The sequence below is a fragment of the Marmota marmota genome, unplaced genomic scaffold (assembly GCF_001458135.2).
Source record: "Marmota marmota marmota unplaced genomic scaffold, marMar, whole genome shotgun sequence".
NCBI lineage: Eukaryota > Metazoa > Chordata > Mammalia > Rodentia > Sciuridae > Marmota > Marmota marmota.
In genome coordinates, this window is record NW_025999977.1 from 35,707,551 (window position 1) to 35,732,109 (window position 24,559).

General features: G+C 32.0%; 1 protein-coding gene across 1 annotated transcript in view; it reads right to left on the reverse strand.

Annotated features, from left to right (window-relative positions):
- Window positions 1–24,559, reverse strand: part of Birc6 (baculoviral IAP repeat containing 6) — a 236,225-nt gene that overhangs the window by 99,614 nt on the left and 112,052 nt on the right. The window contains 16 exon segments of the mRNA XM_048804575.1: window positions 1,043–1,151; window positions 1,400–1,656; window positions 2,800–3,079; window positions 5,049–5,249; window positions 6,060–6,254; window positions 6,407–6,503; window positions 7,475–7,650; window positions 8,335–8,897; window positions 15,295–15,422; window positions 17,293–17,426; window positions 18,180–18,290; window positions 18,649–18,775; window positions 19,250–19,404; window positions 20,915–21,031; window positions 23,322–23,475; window positions 24,103–24,236. Of these exon segments, the coding sequence (XP_048660532.1) occupies window positions 1,043–1,151; window positions 1,400–1,656; window positions 2,800–3,079; window positions 5,049–5,249; window positions 6,060–6,254; window positions 6,407–6,503; window positions 7,475–7,650; window positions 8,335–8,897; window positions 15,295–15,422; window positions 17,293–17,426; window positions 18,180–18,290; window positions 18,649–18,775; window positions 19,250–19,404; window positions 20,915–21,031; window positions 23,322–23,475; window positions 24,103–24,236 (2,938 nt within the window).

Here is a 24,559-nt window from a genome sequence, read left to right on the forward strand (position 1 = left end):
TCCTCCTTCCTGGGTGATACTGCTCTGTCTCCCCAACCATGAAGGCACAGAGCAGAACTCAATTAACCTGTTCTCTCTAGTATTTAATAACATAGCAAGCATATAGACATTATTATATAAATACCTATAAAAAGAGTAAGTACCCACCAAAAAGTTAACAATTTTGATAATAATTTATAAAGTAAGAAGTTAAAATACTGAAGGATTTCTTCTTCAATATAAATAACCAAAACCTTAAAGGATAACTTAGGAAATATATCTCTAGCTCAGGAATTATTTATATTACTTTTAAATTCACATATTATATATATATGCCCATATACCATATATGAAATGAAAGAATACCAAATGGTTGCTCAAACAATGTTTCAGAAGTACTTCAGAGTTTTTATCAATTTGGAGTAGAAGATTTTAAGGTAGAATCATATTAGGAGAACCCATCAAAATTACCTATATGTAGAAACCACTAAACATTTAGCTCAAGTGTTCAGATATTATTAGTATAATATTGTTTAATATTATTATTGGTAGTAGTATAATACTGTTTCACCTTGTGGAAAGCAAGAAAAAGAAGGTAGAGAGTCTAAAGGACAGCTATATAATCGATATGTAAAAACTTAGAACATTACTACTGCATTATCAAAATAATCCAAATACTAACTGTGGACACAATTTATATATTTATATATAATTAGTAAGTACTAATTGAGATACCATGATTATGGTACCATCACCTTATAAAGGTCATATCACAACATGGTTGACTTAAAAATGTTTTTATTCCATTCCAGTCTTTAAAAGAGAGACTATGAATTCTGCTTGAATTCAACTTTACTCAAAATACATCCAAATACATGAAAACTTATGTTATTCATGATAATCTCTAAAAGTTGTACTATGTAAATAGCTAGATACGCAAAAAATAACAATACCATCTTAACTTTTATGTAATATTGTATAAGGACAAAGTATGGTAAGTAACATTCATTACAGCCATATTTGTGTACATGTGTGCTTTAATGAAAACAGGATCATCATATACCTGTCTTTTGTTCCAGGATCCTGAGTTGTACCAAGCTGGTAAAGAATATCTATGGTAGAGTCAGAAGACAGTCCGTTCAGTCTTCCAAAAAGTAAAGGGCTATTCAAATCTTACAACAGAAAAGAAAAACAATAAAGTTACTAGATAAATAAATTTGGAAAGGGAAGAAGTGCTTAATTTTTAAGTGATTCATTAAAAACAAATCATAAAATCTAACAAGGGAAAACAAATTTGAAAACTAATGAAGCTAAAGAGAAATTAATTTCAGAAACAGGGATAATCGTCAAGATTGTTTAAGCCAAATGTGATTGCTTTGTAGGATAATGTAAAATATAAAATATCAGAGTTAATTGCCACCTGTAGGATCGCTGCCTGATGCGGCACAATTTCTCAGGAGAATGTCTATAAGCTTCAGGCCAATTCTAGTAGACTGTAGTCCTATCTTTACAAGCACAACCTCAATATTGGGTGAATGCATTCCACAGTATGGTGACATCAATAAAGCAGCACAAGTCTGTAGAAGATTAGCAGTAGGTGCAGCAGCACTTGCCATCATTCCTTCCAGGTCACTTATGTGGGTAAGGCAATGATGCAACAGCCGTAACCATCCAATACTGAAATACAAACACAAAATTACTTACAAGATAAATATAAGTAGCTCAAGTTATTTCACAGATAGAATAAAACTTTTTAAAACATCATTATATTTTGTTTCTTAAAAATCACCAGTTAAGGGTTGAGAAGTATAGCTCAGTGATAGAGCACTTGCCTCGCATGCATAAGGCCCTGGGTTCAATCCCTGATACCACCAATAAATAAATAAATTAATTAATTAATGGAGCAAATGGTAGATGTCTGCAAAATCAATAAAGAATTATGGGGCTGGGGATGTGGCTCAAGTGGTAGCATGCTCACCTAGCATGCATGAGGCACTGGGTTGATTCTCAGCACCACATAAAAATAAAATAAAGATATTAAAAAAATCGATAAAGAATCATACACACAGAAAGTTTGCCCTATAAGTATTTTAAGTGCTCATACCACCAGGAGGTATAAGCTTGCTTTAAAACAAACAAAAATAGCCACTGACTCATTTTTTATATTTTTTTTTACTGATTAAGATCATAGAGTTGTAAAACTTGAAAATAGAAAAATACTGAATTTTCTATTAGGCAAAATTTTCAATAAAACTTCACTATAAAATTTTTAACCATCAAAATTTATCAAAATGTTTATTACAGGACGTATTCATGTCCTAATATGTTTCATTCAGACATAATACTTTTAATAACGGGCTTTTACGAATTATCATTCAAGATTAGTTCCCTCTTTCTATAGTCAGTTTGCATGATTCAAGTATTCAGATATACTCCTACTTAAAAGCATGTGGGCATGTGGGAATCCCTATACAGACCATGACTCCCTCCCGCCACCCCCCCACCAAAAAAAACCCACATATACATACACAAACCCTGAAAGCTACAAACATATATGTCACACTGTTGGTCAACTCAAAAGATTAAACACACAAAAATCTCAATTTCAATCAATCTCAGGTTTCTCTTTCCACAAAATTGTTGTCTCTATTTCACCTAATAAAAAATTAAGATATTATATAGATATTATATGGACAACCTATGGAACAAAAAACTTCCTAAAACCTTAAAAAAAAAAAAAAAAAAGACCATGAGATGAATAATTTCAGGGAAAAAAAAAAAAAAAAACCTTTTTAAAGAATAAGGGGAAAAAAAACATACCTTGTTTTAGATACCTGATCTTCAGATGGAAGAAAGGGATTATTAACTGTTGCTGAAGAAGTGGTACCAAACGCGGTGAGGCCCAATAATTTAATTTGTGAAAGGCCTAACGTGCTGGCATCTCGTGGACGATGTAGTCTAAGGCAGACAGCAGAAGCTACCTCAGCTTTTACAAGCTGAATTTTTATGTAGGTGAGACCACTGGTAACAACAGGAGTGGACAAAGGTAGCATATTTACCCCATCTGCACTTACTTCAACAGACACTGAGGATGGGCAGGCTATAAGAAGAGAAAATTGAACAACCACAAACAGAAAAGTGAACTAGATTTCAAAATCTAACAAAAATCCAAGTAAAAGAGCAGCTTTCAGTTACATTCACTATAAACTTAATAAAAAATTCATACACCAAATCATACTTTCTCAGTGAATTTCATCATAATTAGCTTTGGAGCTATTTTGCAATATTAAATATTTGATCCTCAACATAATAGAAAGATCATATTCAAATGTTTAACATTCACCTAAAAAAAGAAAAACACAGTAACTTAAGATGTGCAATCCAAACAACCAAAAAGGCTTTATCATTTCTACTTTATTCAAAATTGCCATGAACAGGGCTGGGGTGTAGCATGATAGTTGAGTGCTTGCTTAACATGCAGGAACCCCAATGAGGTAACAAATGGCAGCTACCACAGGAAAACTGTTTCTCCCTACCATAGCACAGAAATCCATATATTAAATGCATCTCCAACTAAAACCATCTTAAAATGGGGTTTTAATTTTAATTTCAATGGTAAAATTAGGACTAAATTTTACTGCATGTCAATAATATATCAGAATTACACAGGGAATTAGAGAATTCATACCAATTTCTAAAATTGAACTTCAAAACCTTTTGAAGAAAGTATTTATACAGCAGACACAGTGAAAAAAAAATCAGGTAATTCAATTCCCCACAAGAACAAATGGTACACCTTATATTGAAGTCCATATTTGATTTGAAAGCCTTTGTTATCTCTACTGAAGCACACATACCTCCAATGTCTGCTCCAATCCAAAAGTAAAACCAATCTGTTTCGTTAAGCACACGTAAGCAGGAAACTCATAAAACATTTGCATTTTCATACCAGAGTTCCCCTTTATATTATGTTTCTTCTCTGCATTAGCCTTTTTCCCTTCTAATTTATATTAACTATATCTGTTTGTATCTAGTAGTATGGACTCAATTACTAATTGGATATAATAGTCTAAATGTTCAAATCAGAAGAAAAAAGTTTTTTCTTCCAAATATGCCTGAAATCTGCAAATTTCCCATAGGTCTTCATTCAGTTATTGGGTGATACTTGATAGTAATGATGATCAATATATGAATATTGAAGAGTCCAATAAAGATTAAATTATACTAAAACAATCAAAGTCCATAAAAAGCAAAATAGTATTTTACATTCTTTATGAATACTTCTAGTTTCTGCTTGACTTAATCTAATCTTATTTTCTAAAACTTATTTACCCTACAAAGCTATAAAATACAATCAAGAAATACTCATCAAATAAATAATACAATATTACAAAAGACTATGTCATAATAAATATGAAATATAAATTTTGAAATCACACTCAAATATTGAAAATACTACTCTAAAAATGTCACAAAATTCTTTGTAGAGGTAATTATCTTCCAGTAGAGGTAGGGTAAGGCATGAAAATAAATCTAAGCGAATTTTACATTTCAGGGTTAGTAAGGAGGACCAACGTAGACAAACTAAGACTGCTAACAAACATTACTCACAAACAACATGAGTAAACAAACTCATTTTGACATAAAATATTAATAATAAATTGGGAGAAAAGAAAGGTTGAATAACATATAACTGGACTATATTTTTCTGGACTTCATCAAACACTATTTGTTTGAGGATAACAACCCTATCATTTCATTTAATGGGAAATAACTTGAAGGTAGTGTTGATTATTCCACCAAAATCTGCTCCAAAATTATAATCTGGTAATCATAACTAAGCCCTTAAATTTGATAAATATTTTTCTTTTGTCGGGGCTGGGGTTGTAGCTCAGCAGTAAAGCGCTTGCCTCACACATGTGATGCACTGGGTTTGATCCTCACCACCAGACAAAAATAAACAAAATAAAGGTAAAACAAAACAAAACAAAAAAACCCCATATTTTTCTTATTTCAAGTGTTTCTAAATTATAATTTATTGTCATAATGCTTTATAAGCCATTACTTACTTGCAAGAGATGCAAGATGAGGTTGGATGTGTATCTCTTTCAGCAGCACTGCTGCAGGAAGGTGAATGGTAAGGTCACACCATGCCTCCTCAGGCAGAAAGATGTAGGACCAAGCAGCAGAGCGAGCTCTTCGATGGGGTGGTGTCGCCTGCAAAAGCACTTCAGCTGGTTGGGCAGTAGGACTGCTAGATGTGATTGTACCTACAGAAGACATTTTAAATAAATAAGAATTTACCCCCCCCATATGCAATAAAGCATTAAGAACAACAAAAAAAAAAAGAAAAAGAAATAAAATCAAGAATCAATAAATGGGATGGATTCAAACTAAAAAGCTTCTTCTCAACAAAAGAAACAATCAGTGAGGTGAATAGAGAGCTTACAATTTGGAAACAACTTTTTTACCACATGCACATCAGATAGAGTACTAATCTCTAGGATATATAAAAAGCTCAAATCTTAACACCAAAAAAAAATAAAACAAAGAACCCAATCAATAAATGGGCCAACGACCCGAACAGGTCAAATAAATATCATATTTATTATGACATAGCCTTTTATAATATTATATTATTTATTTGATGAATATTTCTTGATTGTATTTTATAGCTTTGTAGGGTAAATAAGTTTTAGAAAATAAGATTAGATTAAGTCAAGCAGAAACTAGAAGTATTCATAAAGGATGTAAAATACTTTGCTTTTTATGGACTTCAATTGTTCTAGTATAATTTAATCTTTATTGGACTCTTCAATATTCATATACTGATGGACATCATTACCCAAAGTACATGTATGAAGACATGAATGGAGTAATTCTACTTTGTGTACAACGAGAGATGAAAAATTGTGCTCTATACGTGTGATATGAATTATATTGCATTCTGCTGTCGTATATAACACATTTTGTAAAAAGAAACTTTCAAATGACAATAATAGTTAGTTTAATAACTAACTTTCCTTTATACCAGTGAATATATGAAATAAATTCATAATAACATGCAATCATTTTCCTACCCAGGGGTGCAAAGTTATGGATCCCTTCCGCATTGTCAGGTTCAGAAGCTAGTATTCTCGTTTTCAAAGTACTGTCAACAGCTTTATTGGGACCAGAATCAAGAAATTTCATAATTGTTGATACCATACTTCTTGCAGTGTTCACAATAGCCCTTGTACTTGTAACCATGTTGTTGCAAATGAGCTGAACACCACCTAAGTTAACAAAGAATACTGAATGAAAATTATCTTAAAACAGATGCTTTTGACATCAAGAGTCAACAATCACAGAAGACTACAAAAGTGAAAACAGAGTATACTATCAGAATGATTACACTTAAATGAACACTTTTGAAATTTTATCTTACCCATATCGTGGAATGCTTTCAAGGCATCACTAGTATCCAATACTCTCAAAATAAACCACAATAATGGTTCAGATAACTGGCAAGTAGCAAGAGAGCCCTAAAAAATAAATATGTATATTATAATTTTATATCTTCCTATGAACCAAGAAAACTATACTTCTAAGTCCATATAATATTCCTTTATAATTTTTATAAACTGACAATCTTAAATACACTAAATACAAGTTATCTGCCAAAGCACATAAAAAAACGTATCTGAATCAGAAAGACAACTATCTCCTCTCAGTACTCAAGAGTAATTTGTAAGCAACTACCTTCATTTACAATTATAATTTCATCCTTTAGTGTGCATTCATTGTTTTCCAGTAGACACTAATTTCCTTAAAAAAAATTGCATCTACTCAATTCCTTTGCATTTCCAATTGAAACATAATTTACATTCAAAAACATTCTAAGAAAATGACAATTATACACTGATATATACAAAAACTCCCTAAGAAATGTGTTGAAATCTGCATTTAAAAAATAATAAATGGACCAAACTGTTTAAAAGAAAAAAAAAAAAACCAAACTGGTTCCTACAATTTCATTTATAACAGAAAATAAAGAAAAGCATATATTCTAACGTATTTTTCTTTTTGAAGTTATCCTAATTTTTCTTAACTGAAAAAAAACTAAATATACAACATAAATTTGAAAAACAGTCATATTAAATTTTCTTACATATCATTTATAAAAAACATCCTATTCAACTATGTTGTTTTTAAGGAAAAGGAAAGAACCACTTCCTGGGCCCATAAAAAGAAATCTAAAGTTTAAGAACATGCTAAATGTTGTATTTATATATCACTGTAGTCCTTGGAAAATATCACCTTGAGAAACTACTCCCCAACTTCTATTAATAAGCCTATAATCCTCACCTATTGATACATTTTTTTAATATATGATATGAATACTAATCTGTTTCTGTTAAAATACATACATATCAATGTAGGTAGGTAACTATTTCTCTATTCATAATATCAAATATTACATGAAATACTGTAACTGTTGGTGAATTGAACTTACTTGTCTGCCCATATACCCACAGGCCATGTAGGTTAAAATTGGCTGTAACATCATATGGACTGTAGAAGCTTTTTTACTTAGTGTTGTCAATATGGTAAATAATCCATCCCCAACTGATATGGCATCTAACCCACCATGAAAGTTTTCATGTTTAGTGAGATGTAATCCACTTGCCCCTAGTTTAAACAGAAGATTACATATATTTTTTTAAAGTATATCCTTAAAAGCCAGTACTAACCAAAAGTAAATTTTTTGAAAACCACTGAAGATGATAGGAACAGTTAAACTACACACACATACCCCTAGAGATTACAGTATCTATTCATAAAAGCAAGATTTTTGGATATTTTCTTTCATAAAAAAATAAAGAGAAAAATAGATGATATTCTTCAAGAAGAGAGAAAATAAATGATATTAGTATGCAACTATGCATCATAACATCTAATCAAAAAGAAGATACAGTGACAAAGAAAGCAATATAAACAGGCCAAAATAAGTAAAATTTTAACAAAATGATACAAAATAACTTTTCTTCCTATTGAAGCTAAAACAATAAGATATAAACTTTAAATCACAGGAACTTGAATTTTAAATAAAATTTTATATTTCATTTTCAAAGAAAATGTACATAAATACATTTTTTACTGGTCTCCAATACAAAATTTGATAACAAATTTTTTAAGTTGAAAACATTAGAGACAGTTAGTTGTACCTTACAGAACCTAATTTAAGTGAAGCCACTCCACATGTCTTCACTAATAAAAATCAGTCATCAGAATCTTACAATAAAGTAGTTTTACATTATAAAGTAAAACTGATGTACCAGAAACAATTATAAAATTAATATTCTCAATACGTACCAATTATCATTGCCATGGCACTGCTATTACACAAGCCTAGAGCGGACAGAATCTGGCTCATAATCTGTTGGTTAGCTAAGACTAAGTCAGCAACGTATGCAGGAGATCCAGGCACACTAGTACTGCTTCCATTGACATCTTTGCCTCCTGAAACTTTTTCTTCATCTGATACACTATCTGTTGTATTGGTGGTCACAGACACTCTCGCGCTGTATTCCCTATTGCTTGAAAGAGGCAGCTGTACTAAAATGTTAACAAGTTTTAACAAATCAAACATGAGTTGATCTCTTGTCATTTCACCACAAACAGCTTTTGCATCACCTGGGCGAATGAGGTTGGCAAAAAGTCCCCCAAAGCATGCTCGAGCACCCACAGAGCTATCTGATCCACTTCTTGACATTACTTTGTCTGAGCAAGTGATATAGTGATGCACCAAGAAGGTGACAGATTCTATCACAGCAGAAATAGTACTAACTGAAACAACTTCAAAATTCTGCTCCAGAGTGAATTCTAAGAGCTTCACTTGAGCATCGAGAGGTCCTTGTCCTGTCTGAAAGGCACCCCTAGAGAAAGAAAGAAAGAGTGTTAAAAATAAAATCATTTAAAATAGTTTAGATAGAAGTAACTACTTCAATTCAACAAAGTTACAAAAAACTTTCTTTGATAGTTTCCATCTCACCTTTGTTCTTGCCTCCAGTTTACACAAAACCAAAATGACTTCCCTTCTAAATAGAAAACTTAAGGATATGTAATTAAAGCTGCAGACTATAATATTTTAATATCACAGGGCAATCTTAATAATGGAATGAGCTCTCATTTATTATATCCTCAAATGTTCCTATTATAAATATTGATTTTGATTCTCAAAAATTAAGTGTCAATCAAAACATTTTTATGTACTAAAACAGTAAAACTCAAGTTCTGCTTATGTCCAAATAAAGAATGCTAGAAAAAGTATCACTCCCAACCTAACAATAAAAAACGTCAAATTAGGGCTGGGGCTGGGGCTCAGTGACAAGAGTGCTTGCCTAGCATGCATGAGGCACTGAGTTTGATCCTCAGCACCACTTAAAAAGAAACAAAGGCATTCTTATCCATGTACAACTACAAAATAAATAAATAAATAAATAATTTTTTAAAAAAGGCAAATGAACTACAGTCATAAGTTTTCTTAAACTCAGAGAGCTGAAGTCACAGAGAAACCAAAATGCTGAAATCCATGAAAACAAATGCACTGCCCAAGAGAATGGAACAAAAGCACTGGGTTTCCTGTAGAAGAATGTAATAAAAAGAGATGCTGGTGATGTAGAAATGAGTAAGAAATTCAGCTATAATGTTTAACAAATTGCTAAAGGATGAATGTATCCTAGGGAGATACCATAGTCCATATCCGCTCACAGGCTTCCTCTGTGACCCCACATCCCTGTATTTGGCTGCTCCTGAGGTCTATCTTTCAAAATAAACCAGAGAGAAATCAGAACTACACTATTTTAAATTCTGAAATTATACAGAGTAAGTTAATATTACTTAAAATAAGATTAATAAAATGAAGACATACATAATAGAGCTAGGGCAATTAGTATTTTTTAAAATTTTAGTAATAACTAATAAAAATAGTGGAAATCAAACTATCAAAAAATTTTCCAAAAGTTAGCAGAAAAATATATTTTAAAAGAAACAGGCCAATTAAATAGAAAATTATCAAAAAGACTAATTTTAATCCAGTATATCAATAATTACTTTAAAAGAAAGTAGTCTAAGCCTATTACATTAGTAAAGAAGAAACATATCAGAACAATAACTTAAGCTAAATCCGAAGGTTGAATTAAACATGCTTTACAGAAAGTGAAAAGAAGGAAATAATAATATGACAGAAATTAATTAAAACTTGACTTTAAGAAAAAAAAAAAAAAAAAGAAAGAAAAAGAAAAAGAAACAACACCAGTATAACTATCATCTGGTTCTTTGAAAGTACGAGTACTACTGATAAACTTCTATTTAGAATAATACCCTCACACCTAAAAGATAAAAATTACCAATACTGGAAATAAAGAAATCTCACTAAAGACCCTATAACCATTAGGAGAATATGGAAATATGACAAATAATCAATTCAACAATGTAAATGAAGGAAAGTAAATGATTTCCTTCAGTACACAGACTACCATAGCTTACTCAAAGGAAAAAAAAAAAAGAAAGAAGAAAGCTGGGAATATAGCTTAGAGGTAGACTGCCTGTCTAGCCTGAGTGAGACCCTGGTTTCCATTCCCAGAACTGAAAGTGGGGGGTACCCCTGAATAATCCTACATCTATAAAATAACATAAAATTTTTATATAAAGCCAACTCCAGGCCCAGAATACCTCAACACTGATTTTTACTACCAAATATTTAAGTAATAATACACATTTTACACAACCTTTTCCAGATAATTAAAAAGAGAACATTCATTTTATAAGTCCAGCATTACCTATATACAAAAACCAGACTTTATATGGAAAAAATACAAATATCCCTCAAAAACACAGATTCCATAATCTTCAACAAAATATTTACTAATTAAGTTCAGCATCATATAAAAAGGATTAACATGTCACAAAAACTGGATACATACTGGGAAAACACAAATTAATTGTCACTTAAAAAATCTTTTTAATTAAAATAACAAGCTAGGAATAGTGGTGTACACCTGTAGTTCCAACTACTCAGGAGGCTGATGTGGAATCTCTTAAGCCCAGGAGTTTTAGCCCATCGTGAGCAATATGTACTCCACCTAAAAACAACTAATATGTGAACAGACTAAAGAATAAACAACATATGATCATTTCACTACAAGCAAAATAGGTATCTGACAAAATCCTTGAGACATTCATGATTTAAAAAAAAAAAAAAGGCCTTAGCAAATTAGAAAGAAGTAAGAATCTCTTCAACTTGTTACAGGCATCTACAAAATAATCTACAACTAGTAGCATATCTAATTCTGAAAGACTGAGGGAGAAAAGAAAAAAGAACAATTTGTACAATGTCTATTCAATACTATACCTAGGAAGAAAAAAGAGGGGGAAAAAAAGACTGTCCATATTCTTTGACAGTATAGCTATGTACAAAAAAAAAGCTATAACTGTTCCCAAATAGATATATACATATACGTAGACGTATATATACACACACAGGATATCACTCAAAATCCAGTAGGATTCTTGGGGTTATTTTGAAAATCAACAAGCTAATTCTAGAATTTATATAAAAAGGCAAAAAGAGTCCAGTGTTGCAAGTTCAAAGCCAAGTACAACAACTTAACAAGGTCCTAAGCAATTTAGCAAGATCCACTCTAAATTAAAGGGTGGAGAGACTGAGGATGAAGATGGGGCTCAGTCATTAAGCACCCTTGGGTTCAATCCCTGGTACCCCCCCCCCCAAAAAAAGACCAAAAGATCTAAAATACCTGAAGTAATAAAGTCGGAGAAGCCACATTACCAGATATTTTTAAATGCCAGAAAGGTAAAAGAACACTGTGATTTTGAATAAAGAACAGACAGAAACACCAATTCTGTATCATAAAGTCACAAACAGACCAAAATAAAATAATCAGTTGATTTCTGGGGAAAAAAAATCAGGAAATGCAAATGAAAAACAAGATACTATTTTCAACCACAGTCCAGAATCAATGAGATATCTATAGACAAAATATCTTAAGCTCCTGAGCAAACACTAAAACAAATGTAAAACATAAAAACTAAAATTTCAAGAATAAACAGAAGGATAATTTGTGTAATCTTCAGTGAGGAAAGGATTTTTTTCTGGCAAGAATAATATTACAAGAAAGAAAAAAAAGGAATGCATTTTGGACATAAAGTATGTCCTACATTCAAAGTACTACCTAAATATTAAAGGAGAATTCCTTAAAAATGGAAGGGAAAAAAAAGGAAGAAAAAGTTGACAACTTCATCAAAACAAAGACTTCTCTAATTTTTGAAATACACTGTTAAGAAAATGGAAATTAGATTCCACAGACCAATAGAAAATATCTGCAAAACATTCACTTGATAAAATTGAATGTTATCCTTTTTGGTGGTTCCAGGGATCAAACCCAAGGCCTCCTGCATGATGTGTGCTACACTACAGCCCCAGACCTGAATAACTCCTTTACAGTAAGAATGAGTATTTCAATATTGAATTAATCTAATTAAAGAACTGTTGGCTAATTTAATAGGATACAAGAGACTTTTTATAAAACACACAAACAAACATAGGAGTCTCCTTGGCCACACTCTTCTGGATCATGTTAAATAAATTATTTCAGGGAAATTTATGAGGTACATGCAGTGTAAAAAGTTGTGGAAAGTAGTTGGAGCATACAGATCTCAAAATACCTCCACTTAAAAAAAAATTGGGTATAACTAATGTTAACTGTAAATAACTGTTAATGTACTGAAGTTTCATAAGAAAACCTTTAATGTTATACAACCCCTGTGGATAGAACTATGCTAAAGCCTACACCTAATAACAAGGTTTAGTGGTCCCATTTCGATAAAAATGTAATAGTATAGTTAACAGAAAAACGAAATAATGATGACTGATCATTACTTGTTCACTAATTTTATTTATATCATCCAAAATCTCACAAATTCCTCCCAATAAAATACGAATAGTGTTTTCATGTTAATGTTTTCAAATTTAGATATCTAAATCATTACAGTCCCCTGTATGTTTCTGTATATGCTTTATATACTCCAAATAAGTTGAATTACAATAATATTGTTTTTAAAAAGTTATAAAAGGGGCTGGAGTAGCAGCTCAGTGGTAGAGAACTTGCCTAGCACACTGGGTTGATCCTTAGCACCACACAGAAAATGAATGAACAGCTGGGCGCAGTGGCGCACACCTATAATCCCAGCAGCTTGGAAGGCTGAGACAGGAGGATTATGAGTTCAAAGCCAGCCTCAGCAACAGTGAGGTGCTAAGCACCTCAGTGAAACCCTATCTCTAATAAAAAACACAAAATTGGGCTGGGGATGTGGCTTGGTGGTTGAGTGCCCCAGAGTTCAATCCCTAGTACCCTTCCTCCCAAAAATGAATAAATAAAATAGAAGTATTGTGTCCATCTACAACTAAACAAATTTTTCAAAACAAAGTTATAAAAGGAAAGGAAACCACTATGTCAGGAATTTCACTGTGTTTTAAAAAACAGGTTATTACAAATTGTTCATTTTTATGTTAAATTTTAACATTAATGTTTAAAGGTTCACATAATACACAAATGCTTTTAAACACTTTGAAAATTACGTGTATGTATATATGGACACGGACACACACACACACACACACACACACACACACTTACATGCACTTGTACTTAAGAATAAAGTTAAATGACATTGACATCTTCACCTTTTCCTGCTTGTTTTGCGTTACTGGGGATCAAATCAAAGGCCTCACACACAATAGGCAAGTGTTATACCATTGAGCTACATCCATAGCCTTTTTTTTTTTTTTTAAATTTTTTTAGTTGTAGATGGACATAATATCTTTATTTTGTTTATTTATATGTGGTGCTGAGGGCCTCACACATACTAGGCAACCGTTCTACCACTGAGCCATAACCCCAGCCCCCCCTAGCCCTTTTAAAATTTTATTTTGATACAGGATCTCACTAAGTTGCCCATGCCGACCTTAATTTTGCATTCCTCCTGCCTCAGCCTCCCAAGTAGGTGGGATTACAGGGATGCACCATCATATCCACCTTGACTTCTTCATGACACAAAAATGGTAATTAATTTTAAAAAAACTCAAATATGCCAGATGTTTTGTTTGTCATGTATTTTTTTGTAACTGGAAATAAGATAATACTGTTTATAGCCTATTAAAAGATTTGAGAAAATAATGTTGGATTTTATGAAATGTTTTATATAATGATGGAAAAGATTTTATTAGTGTCACATATGCTCTTGAAGCATTCATACATTATCAGAACAAACCCAGCACTGTCGCAATTTTTCCATCTAAATATTTAATTTTTAGTTTTTTTAGGTGAACACAATATCTTTATTTTGTTTCTATGTGGTGCTGAGAATCAAACCCAGTGCCTCACGCATGCTAGGCTCACGCGCTACCACTTGAGCCACATCCCTAGCCCAATTTATCCATCTAAAACATTGCCTGATTATGTGTTTTTTAGAAATATTTATTTTTTAGATGTAGTTGGACACAATACTTTTATTTATATATATAAATAATTTTATTAATATTTTAATAAAATTATTTATATAAATAAATAAAGATGCTGAGGGTCAAACCCAGGGCCTCGCATGGGCTAGGCGGAGCTCTACCTCTGAGCCACAACCCCAGCCCCCTGCCTGATTATGTTAATAAATACATTTAGTATTTCTATATGAGATTACTAATGAACAATATTTTCTTTTGTAAGCTATCCTCTCCAGGTTTTCTTATGATATATAAATTCAATGGTAACTTTATTTCTGTTTTCCAGAATAATTTCAAATAGCCGCAAAATAAATTTTACCTATAAGATTTATAATGACTGGGCTGGGTTTGTAGTTCAGTGGTAGAGTGCTTGCATATGTGAGGAACTGGGTTCAATCCTCAGCACCACGTAAAAATAAGTAAATAAACTAAAGGTATTGTGTCCATCTACAACTAAAAAAAAAATATTTTAAAAAATTTATGACTAATCTATGAAACCATTAAAAGCAGGCAAATTTTCAGGCACTAAATACTCCTTCCTTATTAGACAGCTGAGGGATTTAAAAGGGCCTTAATGAAACAAAATGGAAGTGAATCTGGAAACATATCAAAGAACTCCCCCCGACACACACTCCTAAATACCTACTGTTCTGCCAATTCATTCTCAGATAAATTCCTAACAAACATTAAAGTAAAGTATATCTGGAAGATTACAGGTGACTTCTGTATTGAGACAACAAGAGTACATTGAAATTTACCTTTCTGTTGAAAGTATATGAATCAGCTTGAGCAAAAATTCACTGAATATCTGAGGACATGTTGAAGATAGATGCACTTGTAATCGGGTAAGAAATTCTTGCATAGCTTGTGTAGCTGTTGGACCAACCTGAAGAGAAATGTATTTCCACTAAAAACAGCTCACTATTATTATTTATAGAAGCAGTCACTATAATGGCATAGGATGTAAAATCAAAAGTTGCACTATTATAATTTCCACATAAGAAAGAACAAAAATATTAACAGTGGCAGAGGAAACTGACATTTTAGGTCTTAGTTTATTTATTATAAATGGCAAATTATAGAAATGATTAACAAAAGCCTTTTCTTTTCTTTCCCACTGAACCACAACCCCAGTCCTTTTTCATATTTTACTTAGTGACAGGGTCTCACTGAGTTGCTTAGGGCTGTGCTAAAGTTGATGAGGCTGGCTTTGAACTCAAAATCCTCCCACCTCAGCTGAGCAGCTGGCATTAATAGATTTTTCATCGTGGTTTATATATAACAACTAATTAGGTTTGATGAATAAATCATAAAACTCTGAAATTTTAGAAAAATAAAATGCAATACAATCCTACAAACTAAATTAAATCAATTTAATTATTAATAATGGACCAAGAAATTATACTCTTAACCAAACTTACTACATAAAACCAAGATATAAGATATCATCACAAGGAAAGCTTATCCTTAATAATTTACTCTGCCTTATTGGGTGAGGACAGGCACCCTGGTACCTAGCTGTATTACTAACAAGCTATATAATTTGGGGCAGTATAGCAGATGTATGTTTTTTCACATTTAATATAATGAAATTGGAATTAGTGATCTCAAATTAATTCATCTTTACACATAGTTATCTCTCAAGAACATGTCTGTCCCTACCAAAATTCTGTCCCAATCAGTTTCTTCCCTCCTTTTTACTTAACTCTTTACTATGACCATAAAATTAAATTTTCAATGTCAAAATATTCACTGAAAGTATCCACCAAAATTTAAAGTTGATGAAGGCAGAGACTCTGTCTTGGTAAATACTTTCATCACTAATATTGAGAACAGTACCTAAGCCTAGTACAGAGAAACCTATTGAACAAATGAAATAACAGAAGGACTGAGACTATTATGGACAACGCAACAAAATTAGAACTTGTTTAATGGCAAAGCCAGATAAGAATTTTTAAAAGAATCAAAAATAATGAATTGAAAGAAACCTTGGAAAACCTCCATTAAAAATATTTATGAATACTAAAGATATTTTATACAAGATATTTAAACTAGAAGCAGTATAATACAAGAAGAAATTAAGTTGATAATAAAACAGAAAATGTTGAATTCTAAGCGATATTTTGTGATTTTTTGCTATCCAAATACAATAAATAATATAAAATGTCTGAGCTATTAATCTTTGGGGGGGGGTTTGTGGGGGTGTTACCAGGAAGTGAACCCATGGAGACTTAACCACTGAGCCACAACCCAGGCACTTTTTAATATTTTATTTAGACACTAGATCTCACTGAATTGCTTAGCACCTCCCTAAGTTACTGAGGCTGGCTGTGAACTCATAATCCTCCTGCCTCAGCCTCACAGGTTGCTGAGTTTACAAGAAAACTTACTGCCCAACTCTGAGCTATCAATCCTAAAAGCAGAACTAACAAAAAATGAATTCTTAAATCTTCATTCCAAAAATTTTAAGTGTTTTCTTGGCTTTGTAATTACATTAAATTATAAACCTAAATTATACAAAATCAATGCCAAACACATACTCTACATTAAAAAAAAAAATTCAATGTTCTTTGATAACAACCTACCACCTATTGTCCAGTTTCTATATAGCTACTTTTGTATTATTTATAAATTATTTATTACACTAACATACAAGGGCTATTACTTAATTTTTTAATGATGAAAATTTTATAGTTTTACTTCAAAAATATTATTTATTGAATAGTCTGGGCACATCACTAATTAAGTTTTATTACCTGTGGACTGTGTTGATTTGTTCCGTGTGGACTGGTACCAGAAAGAAATTTCACTAATACATGAATGAGGTTTGGATCTGAAACCAACAAATGAGCAGTACTCTCCTGAGTTCCAATCCCACTGCTGGAACCAGCTATTAAAAAATAATAATAATAATTAATCTTAATAAACTGACTACAAAACAACAATTTCCAATATATACATAAACATCTTTTAGTTCAAAGAAAACTTACATATTGCTAGTAATTACAAGTTTATTAAGAGAGTTCCAACCTATACACACTATTGTTAGACCTGGATTTCATTCTTTATTTTCATCTACCACATTATCTCCTCCCTCATTCTTCTGACTATGAATACAGTCAAGTGAAAATCAAACAACTAACACCTTACCATTATGTTAGGAGTCTATTTTTAGGAACTATTTTTCCGTAGCTTTTCAGATAAACTATAACTCAGTTTTCTAAGATAAACTGAGGCCAAAACTATTCCTTTTTGCATGTTACATACAACTAACTAATGTATAGGCAACCCACTGATTCTCTTGAGCAGAATACAACATCTTTGTTTATCAGATAGCAATATTTTTATCTCATTTTTGGATAATATATTCTAAACAAGAAAATAGAAGAGCACTTTGATGTTAAACAATGATTCAAATAACAGCTTTATCAAAGTGACAGAACTCTCAATTTAATGAAGTCTTTCTCAAATAGAGATTGAAATCCATCCTCTTATTATAACTTACAGATTGAATACAATGTAATTGAAAGGACTTCAATTTCTTACACAACCACATCACTTCTGGTAAAAATATGTTAAGAATTCGATAATAAGCATATTAAAATGTACATCAGAAATTACGTTAATAAGTTTCTGAACTTACAATTAAGCTGCATGTTTGTCATGAGTGTTAGGCTATGGAGTACAAGGCACCATGTCCGGAGCAAAGTATTGGGATACCACGCTAGCACTGTGAGAAAGCTAGTTATTGAGGCTACATACAAAAGAGGAAAGAAAAAAATTTTACTCAGAAAAACTGAATATTTACTAAGAATTAAAAACCAAAAGAACGAACTAACAAATAAGATTATTTTTTAAAATTAGCTCATTAACTACTGTCCTTGGAACACACAAATACAGTTCCGAATTAAATACAACTAAAACTTTGAGAATCAGTAACATTTCCCAGCAAGGGTACAGCTCAGTCTGCAACACTTAAAATAACATGTTCTCATTACAAATTTGTTATACATGCATAGAAACTGGTACATTTTAGGTACATTTAACCTAATTATTACTATTTAGCTATTTTATTTATACCTATTAGGGTTTTTTCTACAAATAAATCTTACCTTGATTTAATGAAATGACAGGTATTCGATTAGCATTATATAAAAAAATGTCTGCTCCAGTCTCTTTATTTCCAGATGAGCTAGAATTCAGGCTCAATGTGAGCCACAACTGGAGAAGTGACTCCAACTGAAAATGAATGAAAATTGACAGGGGGAAAAAAGTACATATTATAAAATGTATTTCAACAAAAATCTTACTGCTTAGAATTTTGTCACGAATAAAGAAAATTTTCAATTAAATATTTCCCAGAGTTACTTCATGTGACAAGCAAGTACATCTTAAAATTCCAGAACAAAATTTAACTTAGTTAAAATTTACCATTTACATCATATAAATGTTTTTCTAAGTTAAAAGAGGTGATTCAAGTTATTAAATTGATGGGTTTTATACAATATGTGGTAGAAACTAAGGCTTAAAATCATGAAAATTAAAAATTGTTCCTTTAAGGAGGACCTGTGATAATTAAAGCATTTCCAATATTGTCCCAATTGAGTATAATTAATAATCACCATCAAGTTGCAAATGAACTTTACAGTTAGTTTCACCATTTCAGAGGCTCCCAATAATATGTTAAAATATCATTTTCTCCCAAAGTCATACCTGAACATGATGGACTTGAAGCATGGAAAAAAGTTTGTTGAAACAAACATTTAACATTGGTACAGATGATAACTGTATAATAAGCTGGCTGGTTTGGTTTGCTGTTTGTAAACCTCCTAGAAGTGAATCATCTGTTCCAGTAGGAGACTGAGATACTGAAAATCAAACAGAAGTATGATGTTATAAACAAAGTTTCAGAACACACACTAACTCGTTACTTATATGTATGCGTAGGTAAAAATAATTTTTTTAACCTGCATTCTGTAAAATGGTTTAAAGTTATATGTTAGTATCTGAAAAACTTAATTTTTAACATTGTTTGAAGGTAAAAAAGATAGTCACCAACAAGAGAAGCTCCCAAATACACAGGACTCATTCAATAAAGGAAAAGAACATACTCTTTAACAGTTTTTGCTAATTCATAAAAGAGGAAAGGGAAAGAAAGAAAGAAGAATCTTATCTGATTTTATTATTCATTGTGGGGATTTTTGTTTTGTTTTTTCTTCCCATCATGGCACTAGAAATTAAACTCATGGCTTCTCTTACCATTGAGCTACACCCCCCAGTCATTTTTATTTTGAGACAGGTTATCCCTAAACTTCCTTAGGCTAGCTTCAATTCTGTAATCCTTATACCTCAGGCTCCCAAACAGCTAAGATTATAGACAGGTACCACCCTGCCTGGTGTGATTCTAGACACTGATGGATTATTAGAATCACATAGGCAAAATGCAAAATTCTGATATTCAGGCTACATGCCAAATGAATTATTTACTGATAACCTTTCCTTCTTTTTCTTTTCTTTTTTTTTTTTGGTGAAGTATCCCAGGCTAGTCTCAAACTTGTGATCCTCCTACCTCAACCTCCCAAGTAACTGGACATTTCAAATGTGTGTCAGCAGGCCAAACAAATTGAGAATTTAATCATGGGGATCAGAAAAATATAGGGACACTTAGAGGTTTTTGTTCATATATTTAGAATATGATTATACTAAAAAGATACACACTTGTGTGCAGGATAACTACTAAATCTTCTCAATTATGGAATTCAGTTATAAAGCCCATTTGGATGCCATGCCACCTATACATTCCACCCTAGTCTTTGAGGATGATAAAGATGTTTTAATTAAAAACTCCACTCTTGGGCCTGGGGCTCAGTGGTAGAGTGCATGCCTCACATGTATGATGCACTGGGTTCAATTCTCAGCATCACATATAAATAAATGAATAAAATAAAGGTCTGTCAACACAAAATTTAAAAAAACAAACAAACAAAAAAAAAAAAAAAACAGGGGCTGGGGATATGGCTCAAGTGTTAACATGCTCTCCTGGCATGCGCAGGGCGCTGGGTTCGATCCTCAGCACCACATAAAGATAAAATAAAGATGTTGTGTCCACCGAAAACTGAAAAATAAATATTTAAAAAAAAAAAAAAAACTCCATTCTTATTTGTTTTTTGTTGGGACTGGGGATTGAGCCCAGAGATGCTCTACTATTGAACTTCATCCCCACCCCTTTTTGTTTTTACTGAGGCAGGGTATTGCTGATAAGCTCCTTTAGATTCACAACAGACATGGAATTTTGACATTTGTCCTTGTAGAATGCGCCTGTAAGTAATCAAGACAAATCATTCCTTATAATTGTCTAAAAATTGTCATTTTACTTACATGTTGGAGATGTATTTGTTAATGCTTGTAAAATGGAATCTGCTTCCAGAGTGGACATCATTTTTAACATAAGTTCCGCTTGCTGTTCAAGTCCAACTTCTAGGCGAGCATCTAGGGCTACAAAAAGCAAGTAAAAAGAAGCCTAATTGATCATCATTATTACTTATATCCTACCTCCTACAAAAAAAAAAAGTCAAAATCCAAACTCGGGAAAGGATGTGTATGCCCTTAGACAAGTACAGCTTGGCATGCATTATCAGAGGCAGAGCTGGAAGACCATCTGTACAAATGTGGTTGAAGAGAAGAGATTGAGGTGGGCATAGTGGCACAAGACTGAAATCCCAACTACTCAAGAAACTGAAGCAAGAGGATCCCCAAGTCTGAGGTGAGCCTTGACAACTTGGCAAGATCCTCTAACAAAATAAAGAACTAAAATATAAAGGGCATAGAAGTGAGATCAATGGCAAAGAACCCCAAGTTCAATCCAAAATACTACAAAAAAAAAAAAAAAGAGAGAGACAGACTAATTAAATAAATAATAATAGTAGAAGCAAATATGTTAAGGAAAATGATAGGTTTTTCGCTCAGAAAAAAAAAAGGAGTGTAAATATGGGAAGGGAGAAAACTTAAATGAACCCTACAGAACTACACTATAACCAGATATACCAATGTGAACTCAACCACTTTCAATATATCTAAGACATATGTATAGAAACACACACACATCCCCCAGCTTTGTTCAGCAAGACAGCATGGAAACAGACAACAAAACTAACAAGTACATCTTGCATTCAAATCTTTTTTTTTAAACAATATTCTGCTTTGAATAGATCTGAATACCATATTATTTATACAAGTGGCTAATTCCCAACTAGGGAAAATACACTAAACAATGAGCAGGGGGTATCTCATTTTGTTAGAGAACAAGAAGTGCTCAAAGGCTGCGAAGAGTATGTCAAAAAGGTCAAGAGAGGGCTGGGGTTGTAGCTCAGTGGTAGTGCACTTGCCTGGCACATGTGAGGCACTAGCTTCAATCCTCAGCACCACATATGAATGAATGAATGAGACAAAGGTATGTGTCCATCTACAACTAAAAATTTAAAAATGGTCCAAGAGACCAGATTGAAGGAGATCCTACTGGTCAAATGTACATAAAGATAACATTGAATATATTAAATGAATCTTAAACTAATACATTTTAAAAAATGATTAAAATAATAAATTTTATGTTATTTGCATTTTACCACAATAAAAGCAAACTAGTAACATATTGTAATAAGAAATTATAACTGCGTTAAATAAATTTTTTACAAAGGAGAAAAATGCAACTCCATAAAGAAGAAGCCCGGTGGACACCTCCTTAAGCAAGTGATTAATTTTTTTTTTCCTTTGGTAGTAATGGGGTTTGAACCCAGGGCCTTGTGCATGCAAGGCAAGCACTGTACCAATTGAGCTATATCCCCAGCCCCATTAAGTGATTAAATGTAACAGCATCATAAGTAAAACAAATCAAAATCATGGGTCACATACAAGGATACAGCAAACAAAAATGACTATTATTGCTGTGATATTCCTACCAAGATTCATGACTTCAATCTAATTATGAGAAAATAGCATACAAATCTAAATTGAGGGATGTTCTATAAATAACTAGTCTATAATCTGCAAAAGGGTCAAGGTCATGAAGGTCAACATTGAGAAACCATCTCAGACTGAAGATCTGACAACTAGAATGCAAAGCATGATTTTCACTGGGTCCTTCTACGTAAAGGGCATTATTCTGACAACTGTTAAAATCTGAATGGCCTCTCAGTATAAGGTAATAGTAATATTAATATTCTGATTCTGATGGAATATGCTTCTTTGATGTGCTCATATTAAAGAATGTCTAGCTTTTAAAACAAAAAATTGGATTGGCAGCTTACACTCAACTGGTTCAGGATAAAAAACATGCTCTGAATTTTACTTGTTTCAAACTTTTTCAGATCTTTATTTCCATTTTTAAGATATTTTATTGAAAAATTTAAATGTTACATTGTACATGACTAGTAAAATGAAAAACTAGTATTCAATGTGGGGTTTTTTATACATAAAAATTTATTATTAAAAAGATAATAAAGCAAAACAAAGCACAATTATTTAAAATCATTGTCAGTCTCATACAACCCACAAATAATTTTTGCTAAGTATTATTTTGAGAAACAGATGGACCATCATTGAATGAAAGCTCCTCTAAACTTTATGATAGAAAAGAACAGGAAGCTCTGAATGACACTCTATGGTACAACTTTGATACCAAACCTATTGTACACTCAGGCTCAATTTCTCAAGAGACAAAATATATATAAATTTAGTACTTGCTTTAAGAATAGTATATACCTCAAAATAGTCACATATAAACACTTACCCTGAGATACTGAAACACTAACTGTTTGTGATCCATTCTTTTCTGTGTTTGCTGGTGGCTTTGCTACAGGGATTCCCAAACCTCCAATGTAAGGATTATAATTGTAGGTACAATAATCAGCACCCCAGTAATCATACCATGTACTGCTTATTGGCTTAAAAAAAATGGAAAAGAAGTTGTGTTTTACTTTTTGTTTTTCTACTGTAAACTAAAACAGGACTATACAATAAACATACTTCACATCCTTTAAATTTTCACCCATTTAGAATATTAATGATTTGCAAGAATGTTTCAATGATAGCCTTTTCATTTTTTGAAAAATCTAAAAATACCCCATTTGCTTAGAAACTGAAAGTAAACTAGAATCCTTAACAAAATCTAAGGAACCAAAAGAACAATACCACTACAAAGTATTATAGGTGTATCTTCTTTAGAAAAAGGGGAGGCTAACATAGAAGATTAACCTAAAAGAGGCTCAGTTTAGATAAAGACTATTGGCTGCCTGAAAGGCTGATAACTCAATTTCTAAATGCTTATTAATGATACTTATAATAATTATTAATGGCTACATCAACAAAAATGGTGTAAGTTTCCTTCATACTATTCCATGAGTTTCTTTTAAAAAATGCCTACAGCACTGTAGCAATTTAATGAATTTTACATATACTGAATAAATGGGATTCATTTGGTAGTAATTTTGTATATTTTCTTCTTTGAAGTAATTGCTAATCTAAAAATGTATGAGTATTTTGATTACATACAATATTCTAATAGAGCATACCTTAAAAACTTTGGCTGCAAGGGGATCCTTTTCTAAATCAATATCTAGAGGATCAATGTCAACTTCCATTAGATCTTGAAGTAACTCAAGGTCAATTTCCTTATCTTTTTCCAAAGAAGAGAGGGGGGGTGTGCCTTCAAATAATTGAAAATTTCTGTATTATATTTAACATGAAATTTAGCCAACATATTGCTTTTAGTTGCAGAAAAAAAATATTTTGTTTACATGTAACAGACACATGCTAAAAGATTTTAAAAGATTAAAAATCTAAACTTTTACACTTAATTATTAATCAGTACATAAAGGTATTACTTCACAGAACAAAATAAAAAACACTACTAGTATGAAACTTGATTTCCTAGAGAAAATACCACAATATTAGCTGTTGTTGAATCAAGTTGCATAAACTTTGCTATTAAAAATAGTCATAGCTGGCTGGGTTTGTAGCTCAGTGGTA